Below are 24,112 nucleotides of genomic sequence, written 5' to 3'. Positions count from 1 at the left end.
CCTTTATAAATTTAGAACTAACATAAAGTACAATGTGTCATGAAAAACACCCTCGGAATAACTGAGCATTCCACATAAAGTGACACATGTCACATTTGAAAAATAGGGCTATGCAGGTTTGGTATGAAAGTCTGCAGTCACTTTGTTACTGCCCACTTCTGAATCCTCACAGCTTGCACACCGCACACTGTCAGGATTCTCCTTTGTCGGCGCCAATAGCTTCATGTGGGCTTCAAGAAAACGCCAATAGTGTTTTCCCTAAAGCATCTATTCTGATGTCTTCACAGAAGTCTCTTGTGGCGTTTTTTAATTTTGTTAATTTAATTCTGTGTATAATATTGTGGCAGCTTCCAAACTGAAGCTGCCAGAAGAATGGACCAGTCACTTCTTTTAGGCTTGTTTCACATTTCCGCCTTTTCATGTCAGTCAAAATCCGCCAGAGCAGTAAAAAACGGATCCGTTTCCGTCATGGGCCAAACGTATGCCACTGGATCCGTTGTAGCCGGCAAGCGGATGAAATTTACGGTCAGAGAGAGAGATTGATTTCAGGCCGTATCCAGAATGCTATTCAGGGTTAAAATGCTTGGCAGAGCAAATCTGCCGGGCATGCGTACTTAAAAATAGCGGTCCGTCGCTTCAAAAAAACGTTTGAGTCGGTCTCCTCCGCCCGGGAGACACTACAATTCAAATGGATCCGTCAAAAAACGGATGCGACGGAAGGCCATCAGTCAAAATCCGCCGCTAATGCAAATCTATGAGGGAAAAAAACGGATCCGCCAAAAAAGGGGCGAATCCGTTTTTTTCTAAAAGTGGCGGATTTTGACTGACGTAAAAAAATGGAAATGTGAAACAGGCCTTAGCTGCTTTATTGTTTTGTGCATCTAGAACAGTTAAAATAAGTCACAAAAGCCAGAACATATTCACAGCATGTTGTTTTCACATTGAACTACTTAGGTTCACCTTAGTTAGGATCATCTTACTAAAACTTCTAGAAATGATATAGTATATTAGGAATCACCTCGGTGTCAAATAGTCTATATACTCAAATGTATAATGTTTTTACAAATTACCACTAGTGATGAGCGAGAATGCTGGGATAAGGAGTTATCAGAGTATGCTCGTGTGTCTTCGGCGTGCTCAAATAATATGTTCGAGTCCTCGCAGTTGCATGTCTTACGGCTGTTGAACAGTTGCATATGCATTGATTGATTGTTAGACAACCAGTCAATATGACTGACAAATGCAGATATACGGTGTGCAGATTCCAAGAAGTAATCAGCAGAATTTTTACCTTGGGTGTGAAGTCAGGAGACGTCTTGTGACGTCTTTTAATAATGTAAGCAGAGTGTCTACAAAATATAAGTCGCTCTATCAATGCTGAACATACTTGGTTTCCTGCTCTGTGTTTCCCTTGGTTTCTGGTCCCTCCAATGTTGCATGATCGTGTAGATCAGTGAGAATACACCATAATTTTTCTACTTGTAGCTACATTTGCAGTCATGGTGGTCACATAGACCAATGCACCAGAATTGTGCTGCATAAATATCCCCCTATTGTGTTTTTGTGATTACAGGTGCAAATTTCTCAAGCATTCTCGTAATGCTTTGTAACATATAACCCCTATTTTAGGGTGTGACAGCTTTTCCAAAGTTTGTTAACCTTTCTGATAACACTATGATCACAGGGCTTCTTATGGTTGAAGCCTAAAGGCCCCGTTACACTTAGCGAGATCGCTGTAACGTCACCGATTTTGTGACGCAACAGCGACCTCGCCAGTGATCTCGCTACGTGTGACACATAGCGGCGACCGGCTCCCCGCTGTGATATCGCTGATCGTGCTCGAATGTCCTAGGCCCTTTTTTCATCGTTGGTGTCCCGCTGGCCAGCATGCATCGCTGTGTTTGACACCATAACAACGACGAGCGACCTCGTTGGCGACTCAGAACTCACGCTATCGAGGTCTGAGTCGTCAGAATAGCTTCTGTGTGGCAAGGTCCCAACGACCGCCGAGGTCGTTATACGGATTGCTGGATCGTTGCTGCGTCTTTGAGTAGATCTGCCTGTTTGACAGCTTACTAGCGAAGATGTAGCGATGCACCAGTGATCTTTACCAGGTCGTATCGTTGTCAGGATCGCTGGTGCGTCGCTCAGTGTAACGGGACCCTAAGAGAGGACTGTTTACTAGAGTTGAGCGACTTTGGTCGGATCGGGTTTCGTGAAACCCGAATGAAACAAAATAAGTTTCAGATGAAACTCGTCCGACTAGAGCAAAACAAAGTCCGAGTTTTGTCCGAAACCCGACCCCAATGCAACTCCGACTTTTTTTGCTCTGGTCGGACGAGTTTCATCTGAAACTTATTTTGTTTCATTCGGGTTTCACGAAACCCGATCCGACCAAAGTCGCTCAACTCTACTGTTTACATTTTGAGGCTGTTTGTGCTGATCATAGTACACCCAGCACCCGAAGTCCATCTGTGGAAACACGGGGGGGGGGGGGGTGCTCTAGTCCGCAGGCCCGAGACCGCATGGACCAGGGCTCATCCCACTGAATGCCTGATATCCTTTCTCGTGGGCAAAATACTACTCTGACAACACAGGGTGAAAGGGAAAAACAGTGTGGAAATCATTTATTGAACCATCAAACAGAAAAGTATTTATTGAACAGTCCTAGCAAAATACCCAAGATGGTGCAAAAATACTGAGCCTCTCAAATCCGCTGACTCGCCAGGATTAGTGCAGCTACTACTTTGGGGCTTCCAGGGCCGACTACCCCCCTTTTTGGAAGGCACCCACAGAAAGGACGTGACGACAAGAGCTATAGCTTGCCGAATAAGCGGGGAACCGAAGATATTCATTGAACTCTAGTAATCAACATATTAGCAAACATCAATTGTTCAATTACCCTATGTTCCTGTCCCTCAAAGATAACAGACATTGAGCTGCAGCAAACAGCAACTCAAAAGTCAACATCTAGGCTCATATGAACAATAGTCTAGGTTTCTTGACCAACCAAAGAAAAACACATAGTCAACAGTCCTATAATAGTCAACAATAGCCTATTTCTCCTGGCCTACTGAAAATAGACGTCTAGATAATTAAGATTAATTGCTGTGTTGTCACAGCATCTTAGCCAGCACCAGAAATGCCAGCACAGCCCCCTACTTTGTTAGCAAGCCTGCAGATTCATCCTACTGGCACCATCCGGAAATACCAAAGGAGTTATCTCCAGAGAGAACATTTGTTACCCTATTGTAGACAATCCACTGAGTGTCCATGGAGAATAAGTGTAAGCACTATGTGACATCCTCTTTACTCATTCAGAATGATGAAGGGTTTGGTGTTTGGTTCTGGAATTCCCCTTTAACATTTCTCTGTCCATTGTTCAACAGGCAAAAGTTCAGCTCATAGTCTGTATAATATCTGGGACTAGAGATGACCTCTATGGTGCCATAAAGAAGTTGTGCTGTGTCCAGACCCCAGTCCCGTCTCAGGTAAGGGTCCATCTTTCAATTGTTGGATCTCTTTGCAGAATATATTAATAAATTGCATACAAATCATCTCCCATATGTGGGAGATGGTTTACAATCAGAAACTATTATGGCTGTTGATGTACAATGGTAACACTGTAATAAGGATTTCTTATTTGACGTTAAGGAAAGGTTGTCCTTGATGTGGTCAACATGAATTTAATTCTACTTACGAACGTTGGCTGTGAAACATCCCATGATGTCGCGCATGCAGCTGGGTTCCCCGGCACCTCCACACCTGAAAGGGCTTCAAGAAAGGAGTGCGCATCCTCCCGGGGTTGGATTGAGGACTCATTTTCAACATAAAATAGATAAATGTTGTGTCTATATTCATTGTATGGCCGTGATGTAAATGTTGTGTCTATATTCATTGTTGTATGGCCGTGATGTAACAAACAGATAATTTTGCAAGAGTGGATGTTTAACCCATTAGCACACGGCTCCATTATTATACAGCACTGATTGGAGCAAGGTCAGCATTAGTGCGCACAGGAGCGGGAGTGTGGCTGAGATTTCTGCCCACACCCTCTAGGAACAGAGACAAGGATCTGTCTAAGAACCCCTAGTGCTGTCTTTTACTGTAGCCACAGAAAGTATTAGAAAAAAAAAAAAGGTTATCAGTGGTTTGTGTCTTCCAGTGTGCCTGTACTAATTCACCCAGTATCAGAATGTGGATTACAGCACTCACTTATTCATGAGCTCTGAATAACTCCGCCTTCAACACTGATTGGCAAATTTCTGCCTATGCAAAGGGTACACGGACAGTTGCCAATCAGGGATGTGGGCGGGGTTATACAGAGCTCAGCATTCAGAGAACTACTAGATCTGCAGCAGAGAAAACAGGGATTTTAGCAAAACTGCAGCAAGCAGCCCAGTAAGTGACACACCGTTGGAATCACTGTCTCTGTCGCTACATCATGCTGCTCTCAGATGGGGTCACAAAACCTGGTGGCAGATTCACTACTTCACTATATAAAACATGCAGCCTCCCCTGCCCTCGTCTCAGTGACCCCGACGAGTCTGGCTGACATACCTTCATTGTTTTAGTGATGCACGATCCTGTTTGTACACAATATGAATTGTACATTCATTGAGCAGGTCGGCCCTAAGGAAAAGGGAGGATTTATACCCAGAAATAGCCGCACACCTCACTGATGCGACATCTGCACAACCAGAAGTAGGAATGTCACGTATTTAACTCTTTCTGGCTCATGCCTCAGTCTTCTGCTGAGGTGTAGCGTCAGAGAGTGGTTTATAATTTTCCATAATGGCACAATAGTGATGGCACAAGTGTTCATAGAGCTGGTTATTAAATACACTGCTCAAAAAAATAAAGGGAACACTTAAACAACAGACTATAACTCCAAGTAAATGAAACTTCTGTGAAATCAAACTGTCCACTTAGGAAGCAACACTGATTGACAATCAACTTCACATGCTGTTGTGCAAATGGAATAGACAACAGTTGGAAATTATTGGCAATTATCAAGACACCCTCAATAAAGGAGTGGTACTGCAGGTGGGGACCACAGACCACATCTCAGTACCAATGCTTTCTGGCTGATGTTTTGGTCACTTTTGAATGTTGGTTGTGTTTTCACACTCGTGGTAGCATGAGACGGACTCTGCAACCCACACAAGTGGCTCAGCTAGTGCAGCTCATCCAGGATGGCACATCAATGCAAGCTGTGGCAAGAAGGTTTGCTGTGTCTGTCAGCGTAGTGTCCAGAGGCTGGAGGCGCTACCAGGAGACGTGGAGGGCGCCGTAGGAGGGCAACAACCCAGCAGCAGGACGGCTACCTCCGCCTTTGTTCAAGGAGGAACAGGAGGAGCACTGCCAGAGCTCTGCAAAGTGACCCTCCAGCAGGCTACAAACGTGCATGTGTCTGCACAAACGATTAGAAACTGACTCCATGAGGATGGTCTGAGTGCCCGACGTCCACAGATGGGGGTTGTGCTCACAGCCCAACACCGTGCAGGATGCTTGGCATTTGCCACAGAACACCAGGATTGGCAAATTCACCACTGGCGCCCTGTGCTCTTCACAGATGAAAGCAGGTTCACACTGAGCACATGTGACAGATGTGCCAGAGTCTGGAGACGCCATGGAGAGAGATCTGCTGCCTGCAACATCCTTCAGCATGACTGGTTTGGCAGTGGGTCAGTAATGGTGTGGGGTGGCATTTCTTTGGAGGGCCGCACAGCCCTCCATGTGCTTGCCAGAGGTAGCCTGACTGCCATTAGGTACAGAGATGAGATCCTCAGACCCCTTGTGAGACCATATGCTGGTGCGGTTAGGCCTGGGTTCCTCCTAATGCAGGACAATGCCAGATCTCATGTGTCTGGAGTGTGTCAGCAGCTCCTGCAAGATGAAGGCATTGAAGCTATGGACTGGCCCGCCTGTTCCCCAGACCTGAATCCGATTGAGCACATCTGGGACATCATGTCTCGCTCCATCCACCAACGTCACGTTGCACCACATGCTGTCCAGGAGTTGGCGGATGCTTTAGTCCAGGTCTGGGAGGAGATCCCTCAGGAGAACATCCGCCACCTCATCAGTACCATGCCCAGGTGTTGTAAGGAGGTCATACAGTCACGTAGAGGCCACACATGCTACTGAGCATCATTTCCTTGTCTTGAGGCATTTCCACTGACGTTGAATCAGTCTGTAATTTGATTTTCCACTTTAATTTTGAGTATCATTCCAAATTGATATCTCCATGGGATATTAAGTTTAATATACGTTGATCATTTTTATGTTTTATTGTTTTAAACACATCCCATTATGCAATGAATAAAGATTTGCAACTGGAATATTTCATTTAGTATTATCTAGGATGCAGTATTTTAGTGTTCCCTTTATTTTTGTGAGCAGTGTATATAACGCACATGTCTCAACAGTGAATACCCCTAACATCAGTTTAATGAGGAATTCTAACAAACTCCAAGGAAGAAAAAAAAATACCGTTCGCTGCAAAATGCTATTGGAATATGTGAAAACATATGGCACAGGTAGAATATGATGTGATTGGCCTGTACACGCAGACTTTTAAGCACCGTCAGCCAATGTAAATGATAATTTACTGTCATCTATTCCCAATGAACTTTTCTATATGTTTTCACCCTCTGTGTCACAATTTTGGGGGTTGCCTATGAGGTCTTTTTTTTTTTTTACTGCTAAAGAAGTGAGACTATAAGTGGCTATACATATAACCATACCCCAAGTAAAGATATTTGTGTATTTGGATGGTATCTGTAGCACAAATTGCTGAAAATGTTCCCCCCAACTGTGATAAGATGCCAGTGCACACAGAGAATAGCGGCTGTGGAGTCACAGTCTGGCTACAGAGCCCGTGCTGATCCTTGGTCACCAACGAAAGCTGCATCAGAACTGGACCATGGAGAAGAAGGCATGGGGTCTGATGAAGCATGAGGTATAGCGTCTGATGAATCACAAGACTTGGGGTTTAATGAATCACGAGGCATAGGGTCTGATGAATCACAAGACATTAAGGTCTGATGAATCACGAGACATAGGGTCTGATGAATCACGAGGCACAGCGTCTGATGAAGTACAAGGCATGGGGTCTGATGAATCACGAGACATAAGGTCTGATGAAGTACAAGATATAGGATCTGATGAATTACGAGGAATAGAGTGTGGTGAATCACAAGACACCAGGTCTAAGGAATCACAAGGCATGGGGTCTGATGAATCATGAGACAGCATCATGAATCACAAATTATAGGGTCTGATGAATCACAACGCATAGGATTCAATGAATCAGGAGACATAAGGTCTGATGAATCAAGAGACATAGGGTCTGATGAATCACAAGGCATGGGGTCTGATGAATCATGAGACATAGGGTCTGATGAATCACGAGGCATAGGGTCTGATGAATGACGAGACGGCATCTGATGAATCATGAGGCATAGGGTCTGATGAATCATGACATAGGGTCTGATGAATCACGAGACACAGCATCTGATGAATCACGAGACACAGGGTATGATGAATCACGAGACCTAGTCTAATTAATTACGAGGCATAGGGTCTGATGAATCGCAAGACATAGGGTCTGATGAATCACGAGGCATGGGGTCTGATGAATCACGAGGCATGGGGTCTGATGAATCGCGAGGCACAGTGTCTGATGAATCACAAGACACCATGTTGTGAGTTCATTTTTCCCTTCACCATTGAGGTCTGATGAACTCCCTCCTCTAGTGAAGGAAGGTAGTGAGACTGATTACCAAACACCTGGGCAGCTAGATGATGACTGGGTGGCTGGAATTGAGGACTGGATATAAGGCTGCCGACGCCCTTCTTCCTGGCTGGTGATTCTGTTATGATGAGTCACCGAAGGAGGAAAAAACAAAATACCAGCTAAGTCCAGAAAAACCAGAGAGGTTGGCAGCTATCGGATTGCAGACCCCTGAACCTATCCACAACAACTAGCAGTAGCCGTGGGGGGTTCCTACGGTGCCCTAGACCCCTCGATCACAGCCGGAGAACTATATAGCCTAAAGACAGAAAGGGGAAAAACTAAACTGCCCCAGAGCAGACCCCAAAGCAATAGGCAGCCCCCAACATATAATGACGGTGAAGCAAGATGAAAACACTAACACAGATAGAAAGATAGGTTGAGCAAATGATGGGGCCCAAGCTAACTACATAGGACAGGATAGGAAAGCTGCTGTCTGCCATCCGCAAAAACCCTATCAAAATGAGCCAACCGACTGATAGGAAAAACAGGCCCTGAAGTCGCTAGGCTTCAAAAGACTATATCAGCACTCAGGTATATTCTGAAGACAGAGCATAATATCAACAGATCAGAGACAAAAATGGAATTCAGCTCACCCCTGGCCGGGGATGGCAGAACTCCCAAAAAACAAGGCAAAACAAAAACAAAACTGAAGAGTACAAAGCAGAGCAGAAAAACTTAGCTTTGAGATGCAGGAATCAGACTGGTCTCCAAGAATCCAGCAGGAAAATCACCAGCCAGGAAGAAGGGCGTCGGCAGCCTTATATCCAGTCCTCAATTCCAGCCACCCAGTCATCTTCTAGCTGCCTAGGTGTTTGGTAATCAGTCTCACTACCTTCTTTCACTAGAGGAGGGAGTTCATCAGACCTCAATGGTGAAGGGAAAAATGAACTCACAACACACCAGGTCTGAATCACGTTGCATGGAGTCTGATGAATCATGAGGCAGCATCTGATGAATCACAAATCATAGGGTCTGCTGAATCACAACGCATAGGATTTGATGAATCAAGAGATATATAAGGTCTGATGAATCACGAGGCATGGGGTATGATGACTCACGAGGCATGGGGTCTGATGAATCATGAGGCATGGCGTCTGATGAATCACGAGGCATGGCGTCTGATGAATCACGAGGCATGGGGTCTGATGAATCACGAGGCATGGGGTCTGATGAATCGCGAGGCACAGTGTCTGATGAATCACAAGACACCAGGTCTGAATCACGATGCATGGAGTCTGATGAATCTTGAGACAGCATTTGATGAATCACAGATCATAGGGTCTGATGAATCACAACACATAGGATTTGATGAATCAAGAGACATAAGGTCTGATGAATCGTGAGACAGTGTCTGATGAATGACGAGGCATGGGGTCTGATGAATGACGAGGCATGGGGTCTGATGAATCACGAGGCATAGGGTCTGATGAATCACGAGGCATGGGGTCTGATGAATCGCGAGGCACAGTGTCTGATGAATCACAAGACACCAGGTCTGAATCACGATGCATGGAGTCTGATGAATCATGAGACAGCATCTGATGAATCACAAATCATAGGGTCTGATGAATCACAACACATAGGATTTGATGAATCAAGAGACATAAGGTCTGATGAATCGTGAGACATAGGATCTGATGAATCATGAGACAGTGTCTGATGAATCACGAGGCATGGGGTCTGATGAATCACGAGACACAGGGTTTGATGAATCATGAGGCATAGGGTCGGATGAATCATGAGGCATAGGGTCGGATGAATCACGAGACGCATGGTCTGATGAATCACGAGACACAGGGTTTGATGAATCATGAGGCATAGAGTCGGATGAATCACGAGACACAGGGTCTGATGAATTACGAGACCTAGTCTGATGAATTACGAGGCATAGGGTCTGATGAATCGCAAGACATGGATGGGGTCTGATGAATTACGAGACATAGGGTCTGATGAATCGCGAGACATAGTGTCTCATGAATCACGAGGCATGGGGTCTGATGAATCACGAGACATGGGGTCTGATGAATGACGAGGCATAGGGTCTGATCAATCACGAGACATGGGGTCTGATGAATGACGAGACAGCGTCTGATGAATCACGAATCATGGGGTCTAATGAATCACGAGGCATAGGGTCTGATGAATCACGAGATACAGGGTCTGATGAATCACGAGACATGGGGTCTGATGAATGACGAGACAGCGTCTGATGAATCACGAATCATGGGGTCTAATGAATCACGAGATACAGGGTCTGATGAATCACGAGACATGGGGTCTGACGAATCACGAGGCATGGGGTCTGATGAATCACGAGGCATGGGGTATGATGAATTACGAGACATAGGGTCTGATGAATCACGAGATACAGGGTCTGATGAATCACGAGACACAGGATATGATGAATCATGAGGCATGGGGTCTGATGAATCACGAGACATGGGGTCTGATGAATCACGAGACATGGGGTCTGATGAATCACGTTTTACACCCTGTGGACAGTCGGGTGCGTCACATACCCGGGAAGAGATGGCACCGAGAGGCGCTATCTGAAGAAAAGCGGCGGAGACAGTGACATGCTCTGGGCAATGGATCATACTGATCTAGGGAATTTTTAGCTTGAACCTGCTGTAAGACGCACTCCCATTAGGAAGTACCGCTGCCATAAACGGGGTACTGGTCTATAGCATGTATAGGTAGGTGTTAGGCTTCCCAGCAGAACATTACTCATCGCTTTGCCTTCACAGCTTGTCTTCTTCCATAGTGGATACTGGTGCCGTCTCCTCCCCAGGTAAGTGAATGACACGCACCCAGCTGTCCACTGGATGCAACACGTGATTGATCAGACGACCAGGTCATCTTGTTCCCTTGGTCCATTTACGATGTGCACGTTGAGTTTTCAGCGGTGGAAGGGATCAGCATGGGCTCTCTGACTGGTCTGTGACTATACGGCACAAGCACAGCAAGCAGTGATGCTCTATATGTACTGACCCTATCTGTCATAGACAGGAGGAGCGGTGCATGGGGTGTGCTGGAAAAACAAGTCCGGTCCATAGAGGCCGCACCTCCAAATTTGCACAATAATGAACGTGTCGCATTCAGTAGAGGGCTCTGCCGTGACAAATATTGGAACAGAAGATTGTGACAGGTGACAAACACGTGTCTGATGAAGTAAAAAGATCCAGAAAGGTTTCTCTTTTTGGTGTCTGTGGAGTAATGCAGAAACATTTACATATTGTAAGGTAGAAGCGCAGCTCCGATCTGTAGGTCGCAGTGTCCATTGCAGCCCCGGCATATTGAATAGAGCTGCACCTTGCAGCTCTGCACGGTGTTCACAGCTGACTGATCAAATAATCACTGACCATGAGGTGCTGGACCCCCCACCAATCTGATATTGATGACCTATCCAGTGGATGGGTCATTAGTTCATAGTGACAGGATGACCCCATTGGTCCCTACCAGAATAGAGATTAGTGGCAGAGTGTGCCTGACATTATTTGAGAGATGCTAATAAATACTTTTCACCAAAAGTTTTCCATATTCTTCTTTGTTCCTTGCACACAAGCGTAAGGTCTTGCAAGATGTCACCTCTTCCCTTCCAGTGTAGTCTATGCTATTTATCTATATTGTGTTTTTATCTATATCTAACATGTATGGAGATAGATGGATACAACGTACATATTTATATAAATGTAGGTCTATATGTTTTGTTCTGTTTTTATTTGAAAGGTGGTGAACTCCAGAACCATCTCTAATCCTCAGAAACTGAGAAGCATTGCTCAAAAAATCCTATTACAGATAAATTGCAAGCTGGGGGGCGAGCTGTGGGGCGTGGACATCCCACTGGTGGGTATCTTCACATTCACATTGTTCTGCCATCTTGCTTTGTTGGCATTGTTAGATTGTAAACACATTTAGATGCAATATTTCTCGGCTCAGGATTGTAGAAATTCGTCACAAACGTTACCTAATCACACATTGCTGGCGTATTAATTTATTTTCACAGTTTACCCATCGGATTAATTTTATATTTTGATTGATCTGACATTCACGGACGTGGTGGAGATACCAAATTTGTTCAACTTTTTTTTTTTATAATTATTGTGTTATATTTAATAGGGGGAAATGGAGGTGATTCGAATATACACTAATATTTAATATTATTTATTATATATATATAATATATATCTAAAATATATTATTATGAGATATTGGGCTACAAAGGCCCATATACTGTTCTTGCCCAGAAGTACGCAGGAGGACCTGGTCAATAACCTGAAGAGAGCTGGGACCACAGTCTGAAACATCACTGTTAGTAACACACTGCGCCATCATGGAATAAAATCCTGCAGGGCATGCAAGGTTCCCCTGACTCCTTTTCTTGGATTTGTTGGGACGGAATCCCACTCAACCAGCCAACTGTCTTTGAGTGCAGACCAATATCATCTCCGTGCTTAGTGGGGCCGGTCGGTGCCCGAGAATAGGCCAGGATAGTGCCTTTGGACCAGCCGGACTGTGAAGATGCCGGCAGCAAGGAAGATCAACAGCCAAACTGATTGGCCAATGAGAGCCTGTAGGCCATGCTGATAACCCATTGGGCAGGAGATCGATGGTTGCACTGATTAGTTGTCTGATGGAGGCTTGACTGTCGTGCTAATTGGCTGGCGGAAGGGGCCAATTGGCGTCCAAGCACCGCCAGAAACCCCGAAACTGCCACAGCACCCTGAGGGAACACCCAGGAGGAGAAAGGAGCCGCCCACCAATCATGAGGACCCACTGAAGACCCATTGGAGGGCTAGGGCCGCATCAGGACACAGTGAGATGTGCAAACTCAGAAGAGGGCACCCACCCAATACCAGAAAGCTGCAAGGGAGCCAGCACAACGCAGGACCGCAGGTTAGAATATACTTAACTGTCCTTAAGAGACTTGATCCTGTGTCTGGAAGTCCGGCCTCCATCTTCAGCTCCATTCTACATGTCACGCTATAGAGGGCAAAAGAACCTGCCGCCCAAGGTACCAGTTTGCCAGCTCCGTGGAGATATTAGGCCCTGCATTCCCAACGAGAGAGGATACAGGCTGACTACTTACAGGGCTTTACTCTCCGTTGCTGTTTGGTGAGACAGAGCGGCACCATTCCCTCGGTTACCCATCCTAAAGGGGAAAAAGGGATGGAGGTTAGTTCATAACCTAAAAAATCCAAGGCAAAGATAGGTCTGACACTCATAGCCGTGTCTGCTTCCATCGTGACACTAAGCTAAACTGAATGGCCGGGTGTCGGTAGCCAGGCGGAGGTTGTTGGGGAGGAGTCAGCTTTTTTTCTAAGATGTATTCTTAGTGTCAGCCTCCAGGGGGCAGCATATAACCCATGGTTCCTGTGTTCCCAATGAAGCGTCTAAGAATCCCCTATAGGCCCTCATTATGCCGTATTACCAAAATAAAAATGTGAGGCCTCTTGAAATAAAGCGACAAAGACATAATCTTTTACTTTGGTATTGCCATATTTCAAAATGCATGCAAGGGCTGTTTATTCTTGCAGACTGCTCAGAATAAGGTAGGAAAATTAAAAACTAAACTGTTACTAATCTCACCAATCGCCTACTGCTTTTGTCTGACTCTGCTGATCATTGCTTGCTGCTGCCTCCATAACTGGCCGCAGCCGTGATCCACTGCAGCCAGTCAGCGGCCATTGTTTGCTGCTTTTTTTAACTTTTGTATAAACTCTTCTTTGCCTAGAAATACCTGATGGTCATCGGGATTGATGTTTACCATGACCCCAGTCGAGGTTTACGATCTGTTACTGGATTTGTGGCCAGCATGAACAGGTGAGTATCTCCAGATATAATGCCTGCTATGGCTTTAAACTGGCTTGTAATGTTTGACTTGGTCTTCTCTGCTCTGTGGCGCCCTCCATCAACACTTGTGGTATTTGCAGACTGACAGAGTTGAGCAAAAAGATTGGCAGGACCCTGGTCCAGCAGCCTCTTCTGTAATCTGTGGCTGCCAGACCAGAACCCTACGAACCTTTTTTTTGCCTACCGGCATTCCTTGGCGCCTTTCTGATTAGTAAGCTCTGTGCGACGCCATGAAGGGGATCCGAGCTGTCGGGTGGTAAGAGAAGGTTTGCAGGGATCTAGTCTGGTGGCCATGGATTACCGACAAGGTGTTTGGACCATGGTCCTGCAAATCTTTTAGCTGAACTATATGGCTGACTATTCCAGTGATGAGAGCAGCTACAGCTCCCCGTAAAGCGGGGTGGCCCGGAGCAACTCTGTGCAGCGCAGAATCGGCAATGTGGCCCCTCCATTCTCAGGTTTTGGTCTATGATATTGGACCACCACCAGTCATAAAGTGGTGGTATAGCTGCGCAATATGCCATCACTATATTAGATGGGAATCCTTCTTTAAGTGCCTTTTTCTTGTAAGGGAGGTGCTTAAAAAAGGTTGACAACTATTTTTTTTTTAATTATTATTTAAAGAATGTGCCCATGGTGGCCTTTAAAAAAAAAAAAAATAAAACCCCAGAATACTCACTGAACCCCCATCTTTCCTCAGTAGTGCTGCCCGTGTCCTCAGCCAGACTCCTTGCGGTTCTCTCTTGGCGGATGGCGTATTGTGGTGGCTGCAGCCAATCAACTGCCTCTGGTTGACTGCAGCTGTTTTTTGGTGGAAGAAACCATCCCCTAGCTCTCTCTTCCAGCTCAGACGGCACGTGACTGCTAATAATAAGCAGCCATTAACATCCGCATTGGGAAAGAAAGCAAGGAGACCAGTGGGGGACACGGTCAGCAGTTGTGAGGAGCAGCAGTGGCCTGACGTGAGTGTATGGAAGTCTTGTTTTTGTTTGTTTTTCTTGGAGACTTTAGTGATGTGAAGTAAAGGAATAACACTAGTAAATGTGATTTTCTTGCAGCTGCTTGACCCAGTGGTACTCGCGTGTGGTTTTCCAGCTTCCTCATCAGGAAATCATGGACGGCTTGAAGCTGTGTCTTTGGGGAGCCTTGGAGAAATTTCATGAGGCTAGTAATGGATGCTTTGTGTGTTCTGGTGGGCTTCCCCCTCTGTATGATCCCCAATCACTTGCTTAGATGACCACTATCTATATCAATGTCCAACCACTGCATGAAGAGAGTAATTTAAGACTCTGTTCTCCGTGTAGGTGAATCACATCCTGCCAGAGAAGATCGTGGTGTACCGTGATGGCGTCTCGGACGGTCAGCTGAGCGTAGTGCAGAATTATGAGATCCCGCAGCTCCAGTCCTGTTTCAGCTCATTTGAAAATTATTCACCCCGCATGGTGGTTATCGTAGTGCAGAAGAGAATTAGCACCAACATGTACTGCTGTAATGTCGGGGAATTCGTCACTCCGGCCCCAGGGACAGTGTTGGACCATACGGTCACCTCCCGGGAATGGTGAGCCCCTCTTCTATCTTCTATAAGCTTCGCCATACGCCGTGGGGTAACGTGCACTAATACATTTACTTATTCTGTTGTTTCTTGTTGTGTAGGGTGGATTTCTTCTTGCTGTCTCACCATGTGAGACAGGGCTGTGGCATTCCTACTCACTATGTATGTGTAATGAACACCCCCAACCTTAGCCCTGATCATTTACAGAGGTAACGCACGCTTTACACAGAGATTCTCTGCACACATCTGAAAGTGTTGTATGCATCCTTCTGCTGCCTAAATCTAGGAAACACCCAAGATTGTCTTAAAGGCAGGGGGGGGTACAGGATTAGATAAGAGTGCAGGCTGGAGGAGAAGAGGTGTCCTAAATACTGCATAGCCTTATTTGTAGTCCTGGACATGCCAGGATTTAACCAGAGTTTGGGCAGTGAAAGCTACAACCTGAATCCTCCATTATTAGCCCGGCCATTCACATGAGAAGGCTGTCCACAAACAATGCTTCAGTCGGCAGCTATCTCAGCCGACACTCCTATACACAGGAGCAATTGCTTGGCTAAACGCTCCTGTGTTCTCTATCACAGCCGCCTACTAACAAGCCACCGGGCTTATCTCCGGAATCGGACACCCATGACTAACATCTCTCCTGACACTTGGGATCGATAACCCGTCTTCTTCTGGACTATACTTGTTCATTACTCTTTTAGATGAGTGGCTCCACCTTCTCCTTCCAGACATATTCACACGCCGCACATCACCTGTATGACAGCTTTTTCTGAGGGTCATTCTTTTGGCAATCAATGGTCCTGGGACTACGAGTAGCTTCATTCCTGACTTTGTGATATCATTGTGTTATACTGTATGATTGTTCTGCCATGTAATATTTGCTATGTCTGTTCCCTATTCAGGTTGACTTTCAAGCTGTGCCACATGTACTGGAACTGGCCTGGCACAATCCGGGTGCCAGCCCCCTGCAAATATGCCCACAAGCTGGCCTTCCTGTCCGGACAGTTTCTCCACCACGAGCCAGCCATCCAGTTGTGGGACAAACTGTTTTTTCTGTAAAAAAGGACATGATTGATCCCGCACCATGTTCATTACTTTGACCCCTTTTAGGTTTTTATTTCCCTGCCCATAAGAACATGCTGAGTCTGAAGATTTAACATTCACCCCCTTCTATTTTATGACTGTTCATTTCTTTTCTTGTTCTTTGCTGTTAGAAGAGATGTGTGTGACGTTCACTCCGGACATATTATTCCTCCAGTCGCCTACAGATGCTGTGTGGCCTTCACCCCAGTTCATTGTCAGCCATTTTTGGGGGGCTACATAACTGTAGCGTTAGGTAGGATGGTGGTCTGTGACACCAGGGTTGTGAGAACAAATCTGCTTGAACGCTCTGACACCAGGAGGTGGTTTTCCACAGGATGGAGACCAACAACCTGAACTCGTCACATGCATCTCCGAATCACCAATGTCTTAGCTCCACCGAGAAAATATATCTTTTAGTTAAAATAAAGTGTGCAGAGGGCAGGTCAGCAATTTACTTCATATTTTTTTTTTCCGTTTGCTCATGCGGTGTTCACATAATCTGTAGCGCTGTACACAGATTGTATTCTGAGCGACCAGAAAGCCACTTCTGTCAAATTGTAAAAACAAAAATTCATCTACTAAAATGATGGCGCGACAGAAGATTGCCCCGTGTATGTCTGGTGCAAGACCCGAGGGGGCTAGGTGTGACACCGACCATTGAGGAGAGTACCCTGCCATCATTTACTGCCCCCTACAACAGCTCTGTATTGGCCACCTCAATGGAGAAACGGATTGAATATCTACAAGTAGGAAAATCTACTTTCATCATTTTTTTTTTCCCATCAACCCTGCCTCCGAGGTATCTGGGTCTCTTATAGGGGGTTTTTCCAGTGACTTATTAATAGTGATGAGCGAGTATACTCATTGTTCGGATTTTCCTGAGCATGCTCGGGTGATCTCTGAGTATTTTGGCGTGCTCAGAGATTGTGTTTGTCGACGTAGCTGCATGATGCTAGACAGGCTGAATACATGTGGGGATTGCCTGTTTGTTAGGAATTCCACACGTGTATTCAGGATGTCTAGAAGCCGCAAATCATGCAGCTACGTCGACAAACACTAAATCTCCGATCACGCCAAAATACTCGGAGATCACCAGAGCATGCTCGGGAAAACCCGAGCAACGAGTATACTCGCTCATCACTACTTATTAAAGATATCAGTGGGAAGTCCTCTTAAACACAAAACCACTCCTTTCCCGATTGTTCTCAGTGGTCTCTGCATGACCAGGGACCTCCGAAGCAGCAGCGTGGGAGCACGGATTGGAGTCCGGTGCTAAGTATGGCTTTATAGGGGAACTGTAATAACTCTAATCCCAGCTTTCACTACCTGATAAGACTTGCTTTCAGCAGAAGAGTCCAAGAGCATCGTGCGTCCCAACAAAGCCAAACTAGCTTTTATTTCTTTCTTGGAAGTGAAAGAAGAGAAACCCACATATCTCCGCAGCGGGGTCCCCCTGCAAATCATAATCTGGGTGCAGGGTAATGCCTTGGATGCAGTTGCCTTTCAGAAAAGTTTTCCATTGCTTGATTAATCGTTGGACCCTCTCTGTTGATCACGTTTAAGCTTTGGTTTTCTATTACGTCAGCAGACACCTGATAATACTTATTTTATTTCTATAGCGCCAACATATTCAACAGCACTTTATATTACAGAGGAGGCACATACAGAGAGCATCACAGCTTATCACATACAGTAGTTCAACACAAGAGCTGACAATTAGTGGTGAGCGAGTATACTCATTGCTCGGGTGTCCTCCGAGTATTTTGGCGTGCTCGGAGATTTAGTTTTCGTTGTCTTATCTACATGATTTGCGATTTGTAGACAGGCTGAATACTTGTGGGAATTCCCTAACAAACAGGCATTCCACACATGTATTCAGGCTGTCTACAAGTCGCAAATCATGCAGATAAGACGGAAGGACGAAAACTAAATCTCCGAGCATGCCAAAATACTCAGAGGACACCCGAGCAACGAGTATACTCGCTCATCACTACTGACAGTCTATGAGGCTGTAGATCAGGTCAAAGGAGCCATCTCCAGACTATGAGTCAAGGTCTGACATGTTATAGCCACATCTGGGGGGATAACTATCCATCCCTCGGCTTTCTGTGGGTGCCCTATTATCCCTACAGCAGCACATTGTGGTGAGAGTGGGTCGCCCTCCCAGGGCTGTGGGGTACTCGGTACCGGGCCGGTATCTCAGAGGGAAGTGTCACAGCAGCGGTGACCCGGTCCGTGGCCCTGGGCGCCCATGTAAAAGGGATAAAGTGATGGAATAAAGTTTGAGTGAATGATTCGTGACGCCACCTGTGGTGTTTCGGCAATGAAGATGTTAAGCCGACGCTGCGGACAGATCCTCTGGGACAGATGGTGGGGTGCAGCAATGATGGTGTAGCCCTCCACAGGCAGAGCTGTAGTCCCAGGGCAGAGTAGATGAAGAGGGTAGGTGTTGAGGAAGAGGGTGTAGTGTTTGGCACAGAGATGTAGCAGTGCTGGAGAGTTTGCAGGAAGAAGGCAAGGACACCTTCTTTGCCGAACACCACAGGTGGCGTCACGAATCATCCACTCACAAACTTTATTCCCATCTCTCAACTCCCTTTTACATGGGCGCCCAGTGCCACGGACCGGGTCACCGCTGCTGTGACACCTCCCTCTGAGAGACCAGCCCGGTACCGAGTACCCCACAGCCCTGGGAGGGCGACCCAAGAGCACTTCATGTGTAGCCTGAGGTCATCATTATATCATAAATGTATTGGTTGGTGTGTCCTTTGATCACTAAGGCTACTTGTTTGACTAGTCACAATAACAAGAGGAGCAGATTCACAAAGACCACCCGGCTGTGACCGTCCCAATATAGACGCTTTGTTCTATTCAGCAAGAAAGCGGACTATAAATTTAGGCCTCATTCAGACATCAGTGATTTTTTTTCGACAATGCAAAATTGAAAATTATACTATTTTCTTTAGTATTTGGTGTTATGTTATGAATATTTAAAAAAAAAAATAGTCGCCAAGCTTTTCCTCCCATTAAAAGCAGACCGCACACAGATGGCAGTGTGCACTGTCAGTGATTTTTTTTTTTTTTTTTTTTTACACGGACCCATAGACTTGTATAGGTAATTTTGATCCTTGATTCCAATAAAAACGGATATGACTCCATGATTTTTTTTGCAGAGATACTGCAAAAAAAAAACCACTGACATGTGAACAGCTCCCGAAATTATAATTGATAGTTGTTCCATCCTTGAAAAACATGGAAAGACTACATGCTTGAAAAACGGACGTCTGAAAGAGGCCTTAGTTATATGTTTCATCTTAAAATATCCTTGGACATGTAAGGCTGATCTAAAGATGGCATCTTGAAAGGGGACTTCCACCCAGAATTCAAAACTTGCCATATTATAGGCCCCCAGCGATCAATTATCGATATCCCATTGCTGGGCAGCATGGTGGCTCAGTGGTTAGTACTGCAGACTTGCAGCGCTGGGGTCCTGGGCTCAAATCCCACCAAGGACAACATCTGCAAAGAGTTTGTGTTTGCACGTGAGTTTCCTTTGGGTATTCTGGTTTCCTCCCACACATACTGGTACATATAGACATAATGCAGATTGTGAGCCCCAATGGGGACAGAGATGATGATGATATCTGTAAAGAGCTGTGGTATAGGATGGCGCTATGTAAGTAAGCCCAAATGAAATAACTTGGTACAAACTCTTTAATAATATGGAATATGTGTCTGGTGGAAATCCTCGCTATTGCTGATGGAAGGATGGAAATTTCCAGATGGCCAATCGCATTAAAAGTAGGTCTAAACCTTTCTTTAAACTACGAGATGTAAAATGTATGGGGCACCTTACTCCTGTAGTCACGGCTTTTCTTTATTTCATTATCGGGACTGGACTTGCAAAGTGTTTTAGGGGAAAATATTCTGATTTAGAGAAGACCTGATCCAAAACTCTAAAGACGTGTTCTGTTCCTTACCCAGGGTCTCAACATCTAATGCAGAACTACAACTCCCGTGATACTCTGGCCTCGGGCTGATAAAACATGCTGGGGCTGTGGTTTTTGTTTGTTTTTTTTGTTGTTGCTTTCAAGCAACTAGAGAGGTACTGATTGGAGTACACTGTCCCATAGCATAACAACTATCCTGACCCTTACTATTTAGATTTTAAAGCTGTAAAGGGTTAGTCATGCCCTAGTCACCATAAAATGATATATAACCTCTTGAAGATAATCTGTCAGCAGGTATTTGCTATGTAATTTGAGCGCACCTTGATGTAGGGGCAGAGACTCTAATTCCAGTGATGTCACTTACTAGGCTGTGTGTTGCTGTTTCAGTGTTTTATCAGCAGGAGATTATCACTCCAGGACTAGTTGCCTCCTGACTTGGTCCAACCACACCCTCACCACTGATTGGCTGCTTTCTGTGCACACTGCATATTAACAGCCAATAAGTGGAGTGGGCGGGGTTATACACAGCTCAGTATTCTGAGCTCCGCAAAATCTGCAGCAGAGAAAACTGTGATTGTTTCAAAGCAACAGCAGGCAGCCCAGCAAGTGATACATCGCTGAAATCGGGATCTCGGCCCCAGCGTGATGCTGCTCTCGGATTAGTCGATAGAAATAATGATTTGAAGTAATGAACGATGGTTTAACCCATATACATTGCAGACAATGTTGCTAGCTAGAGTTGCTAATCCTGGACTTATTTGCTCGACGATACCGAACAATCCTTATATTATTTCATAGGGATATTATTTCAATGAAAGATATTTCATGGACGAACAATCTTTGAACATGAGATCTTTTCTCTGACTTATGGCCAACAACATCAAACATGGCTGATTTCATTTGAAAAGATGACGGTCGCTCGTTGTTTGACAAACAATCCTTTTTGGATGAAATAATTCATGTGAGCCTCCAGACGGAGGGTCACTCGCCCAGGACCCCTCTATAGGCCAGAGACATCTCAATGGTTCCCATGGTAATTCCACATCTCTTTTGCATCTGCTGCGGTTTGTTGTTTCTTCTGGGGTCTCGGAAACGGGACTGTGTTTGATCAATTGATCACTTCATCTGAATCTGGAGGAATCACTTGTTACATTTACTGATGACGTAGAAGGGACTGATAACCTTTATCACTAGTACCGTGCCTTTCATAGGAAAGCCATTCTGCTGAATTATCCTCGTACATAATATTGTGCACAAAAAAGATAACGGAGGGTCAACGAAACAGGGTGTCATTCACCACCGATCGGTAAGGGAAGGAACTAGATGTAAAAAGTCTATCAGATCATAGTGATGTCCACAGTTGGACATCTCCACACCAAATCAATAGCAAACATCCGACCCGGGCGGACATACCATTGGTGCAACCTGTGCAGTCACAGAAGGGCCCAAGAGGAAAGGGGCCACTATCACCTCCAAAGCAGGTGGGATTGTGCATTATGAGGAGCTATGAGACTGAATAGGGCCCATGAACTGTTCTCGCACAGGGGGGCCCTCTTCTGTCTGTGTCCACCCGTGATCTGTCCGATAGTAAAGTTACAGTGTAGATCATATAGATGTGGTATTAAAGCAACAGAGTGCTTAAAAAAGCAGATTCCTAAAGTGTGTAAGTTCAGCCACCTCCTGGCAAACGCTGATCTAGGGCCCAACCTGGGGTTTCGCTTCAACAGAAATGGCTTCTTCTGGAAGTATAGCAGGAGTTTTATGAATAAGCACTTTTTAATTCACATTCTATGAGTTTTAACTAATAAATCGTTAGTTGCTATAATACAGTGTCTCATGGATCTGCACTGGGTCACTTTTATATCCGTTAGTGTTCATTATTGGGTTGGCGTGAAGATGTTACTGTTTGTATCTGCATGAACACCCGAGTATTCGACTACAGACATCATATCGGTCTGACGGAGATCTTTCCAAGTTTTTTTTGCATCTAGGACTGGAAGATTTCCCCTATATGCGCTTCAGCTCCATTTGGGACTTTTCTTGATGCAGCAGTACATTCATGTTACATAATACTGAGCACCTTGGTAAACCACAATGATCAAGAAGTATTTCAATTCTACATGATGCTGCAGTAATAATAACATCAGTATATTAATGCTGGATTTAGGCGGGCCGATAATTAGGTAATGGGCACTCGTTCATTGGATACAATGATTTTTTTTTTTTAGCCGCTTTAATCGTGCAAATAGGATATGTGCGACTGAGAACAATGATAATGTATGTGCACAGGACGGGCGTATTAGTGATTGTTCTGTGCACATAGAATTCTGGTCGACCTCATACAAAGGTCATTAAACGGCCGCCGTCAACTTGCGTAAACCCATTAAAAGAAATAGTTTATCATATTACTGACAAATGTCTTGAAGTCTAAAAGTTGTGACCAGATCCTATTGAAGGAGGTGTCCGTTTTTAGTTAAAAGTAGTCGTTAAATGATGTAAAATAAGCAGCAGGTACTTACCCTCTCCGGGCTGCTCTTGTCTTGTGTTTTGGCAGCAGTGGTGATGTCACGTTGTCATCACGCATCACCATTTCGGTCAATCTGTGGCTCGTGCCGTCTCCCTCGGCACGGCCAGTGAGCTCGATGATTAGATAGAGCTGATCGACGCTCATCATAACGTGGCCTCCTGTTGAGACCGCCTTTGATCAGAGATCGACAGTCATCGTAATGTGTCCTCCTGTTGAGACCCTCTGATCAGCTGTAATTTGCAAGAAAACATGGCAGTAAGTGCTTAATTTCTCTTTAGCGTAAACTAGATACCTTGTGTCTCTTCAGGACAAGTCAAGTCCTCCAGAGCAAAAAGATGCCATGCAACTCTGGTCAACAGACGATGATCCTGAACCGAAGACCTCCCTTCGATTATTTCAGATTACCCTAAAGGGGTGTGTGTAAATGGGTTTTCTACACTGGTCTGAAACCGACGAATCCCCCCCAGCGTACAGGCACACAGAGTGACCGCAGACTTATTGGTTTTGACCAGACAACCCCTGTAAACTTTGCGGAGTGTCCAAGTTTTGCGGCTCCATGACCATTTCTTACCAAGATTATGAGGCAATTCCAATTATAACAGGGATTCTCTGTTGTTTTAATAGTTTGAACAGATGTAGAATGGTTTGAGCTTGAAGGGAAACTAAGAATTTCCTGAGTAATCCAGAGAGGTGACGCTGTGCAGTAGAGGTTCAGTCTACGCTGTCAGTCAAAAAGTTGGAGGGCTGCACCAGCAGGGAGGAGCGGAGAGAACCCCACTTTGATTCATCCGCTGTTGCACTTGCAAGTGTAATCTCCATATGAATATAATATGATTTTTGGTGATGTTTTATCTTGCCCTATCACACAAACCCTCTTTGTTTTCCAGTCAAATTCTTACTAGCCCGGTTTATTTTAAGGGGGTTGTCCGACTCCGGGCATCTAACATTGATGACCTAAATATCAGAAAAAGATGTACAAAAGAACAGGTTGAACTTCCAAAATTTGAACAATAAAAATATTCATTTAATGAGAAACAAAAGCCTAGGCAAGACAAAAACATTTACAATTGCGGCAGTACGTGTTTCTTAGGCCAAAAATTGTCACTGCGCAATAGCCCATATACCAGGCATGGTAATAACCAGTAGACCCATGTAACTGTGGTGGAAATCCAAGAGAAGCATGAATGGACAATACCCCTAAAGTGAAGTCAAGTGGTATTCCGTGAGGAAGAAAGGTGCAATGCACAGACCTTAAATAATGGAGTAAAAGAAAATAAGCAATAGATGAATGCAGTCCCTGTGCATGGTCACCAGGTAAACTGACTCATAGAAAAGGCATCATACGG

General features: G+C 45.1%; 1 protein-coding gene across 4 annotated transcripts in view; it reads left to right on the top strand.

The window, feature by feature from the left end:
• The window catches only part of PIWIL2 (piwi like RNA-mediated gene silencing 2), a 164,730-nt gene extending 147,987 nt beyond the window's left edge, over positions 1-16,743 (top strand). For all 4 annotated transcript variants that reach the window (XM_073588930.1, XM_073588926.1, XM_073588928.1 and 1 more), the window contains 7 exons: positions 3,390-3,491; positions 11,528-11,644; positions 13,533-13,621; positions 14,710-14,815; positions 14,956-15,209; positions 15,305-15,412; positions 16,109-16,743. In XM_073588930.1, the coding sequence (XP_073445031.1) occupies positions 3,390-3,491; positions 11,528-11,644; positions 13,533-13,621; positions 14,710-14,815; positions 14,956-15,209; positions 15,305-15,412; positions 16,109-16,265 (933 nt within the window). In that variant the 3' untranslated portion in view covers positions 16,266-16,743. The remainder of the gene's footprint in view (positions 1-3,389; positions 3,492-11,527; positions 11,645-13,532; positions 13,622-14,709; positions 14,816-14,955; positions 15,210-15,304; positions 15,413-16,108) is intronic.
• Positions 16,744-24,112: the final 7,369 nt, after the last annotated feature.

Source organism: Dendrobates tinctorius, unplaced genomic scaffold, assembly GCF_039654945.1.
Source record: "Dendrobates tinctorius isolate UK_male_01 unplaced genomic scaffold, ASM3965494v1 ptg000104l, whole genome shotgun sequence".
Classification (NCBI taxonomy): Eukaryota; Metazoa; Chordata; class Amphibia; order Anura; family Dendrobatidae; genus Dendrobates; species Dendrobates tinctorius.
This window is presented reverse-complemented; position numbering and strand designations above follow the sequence as displayed.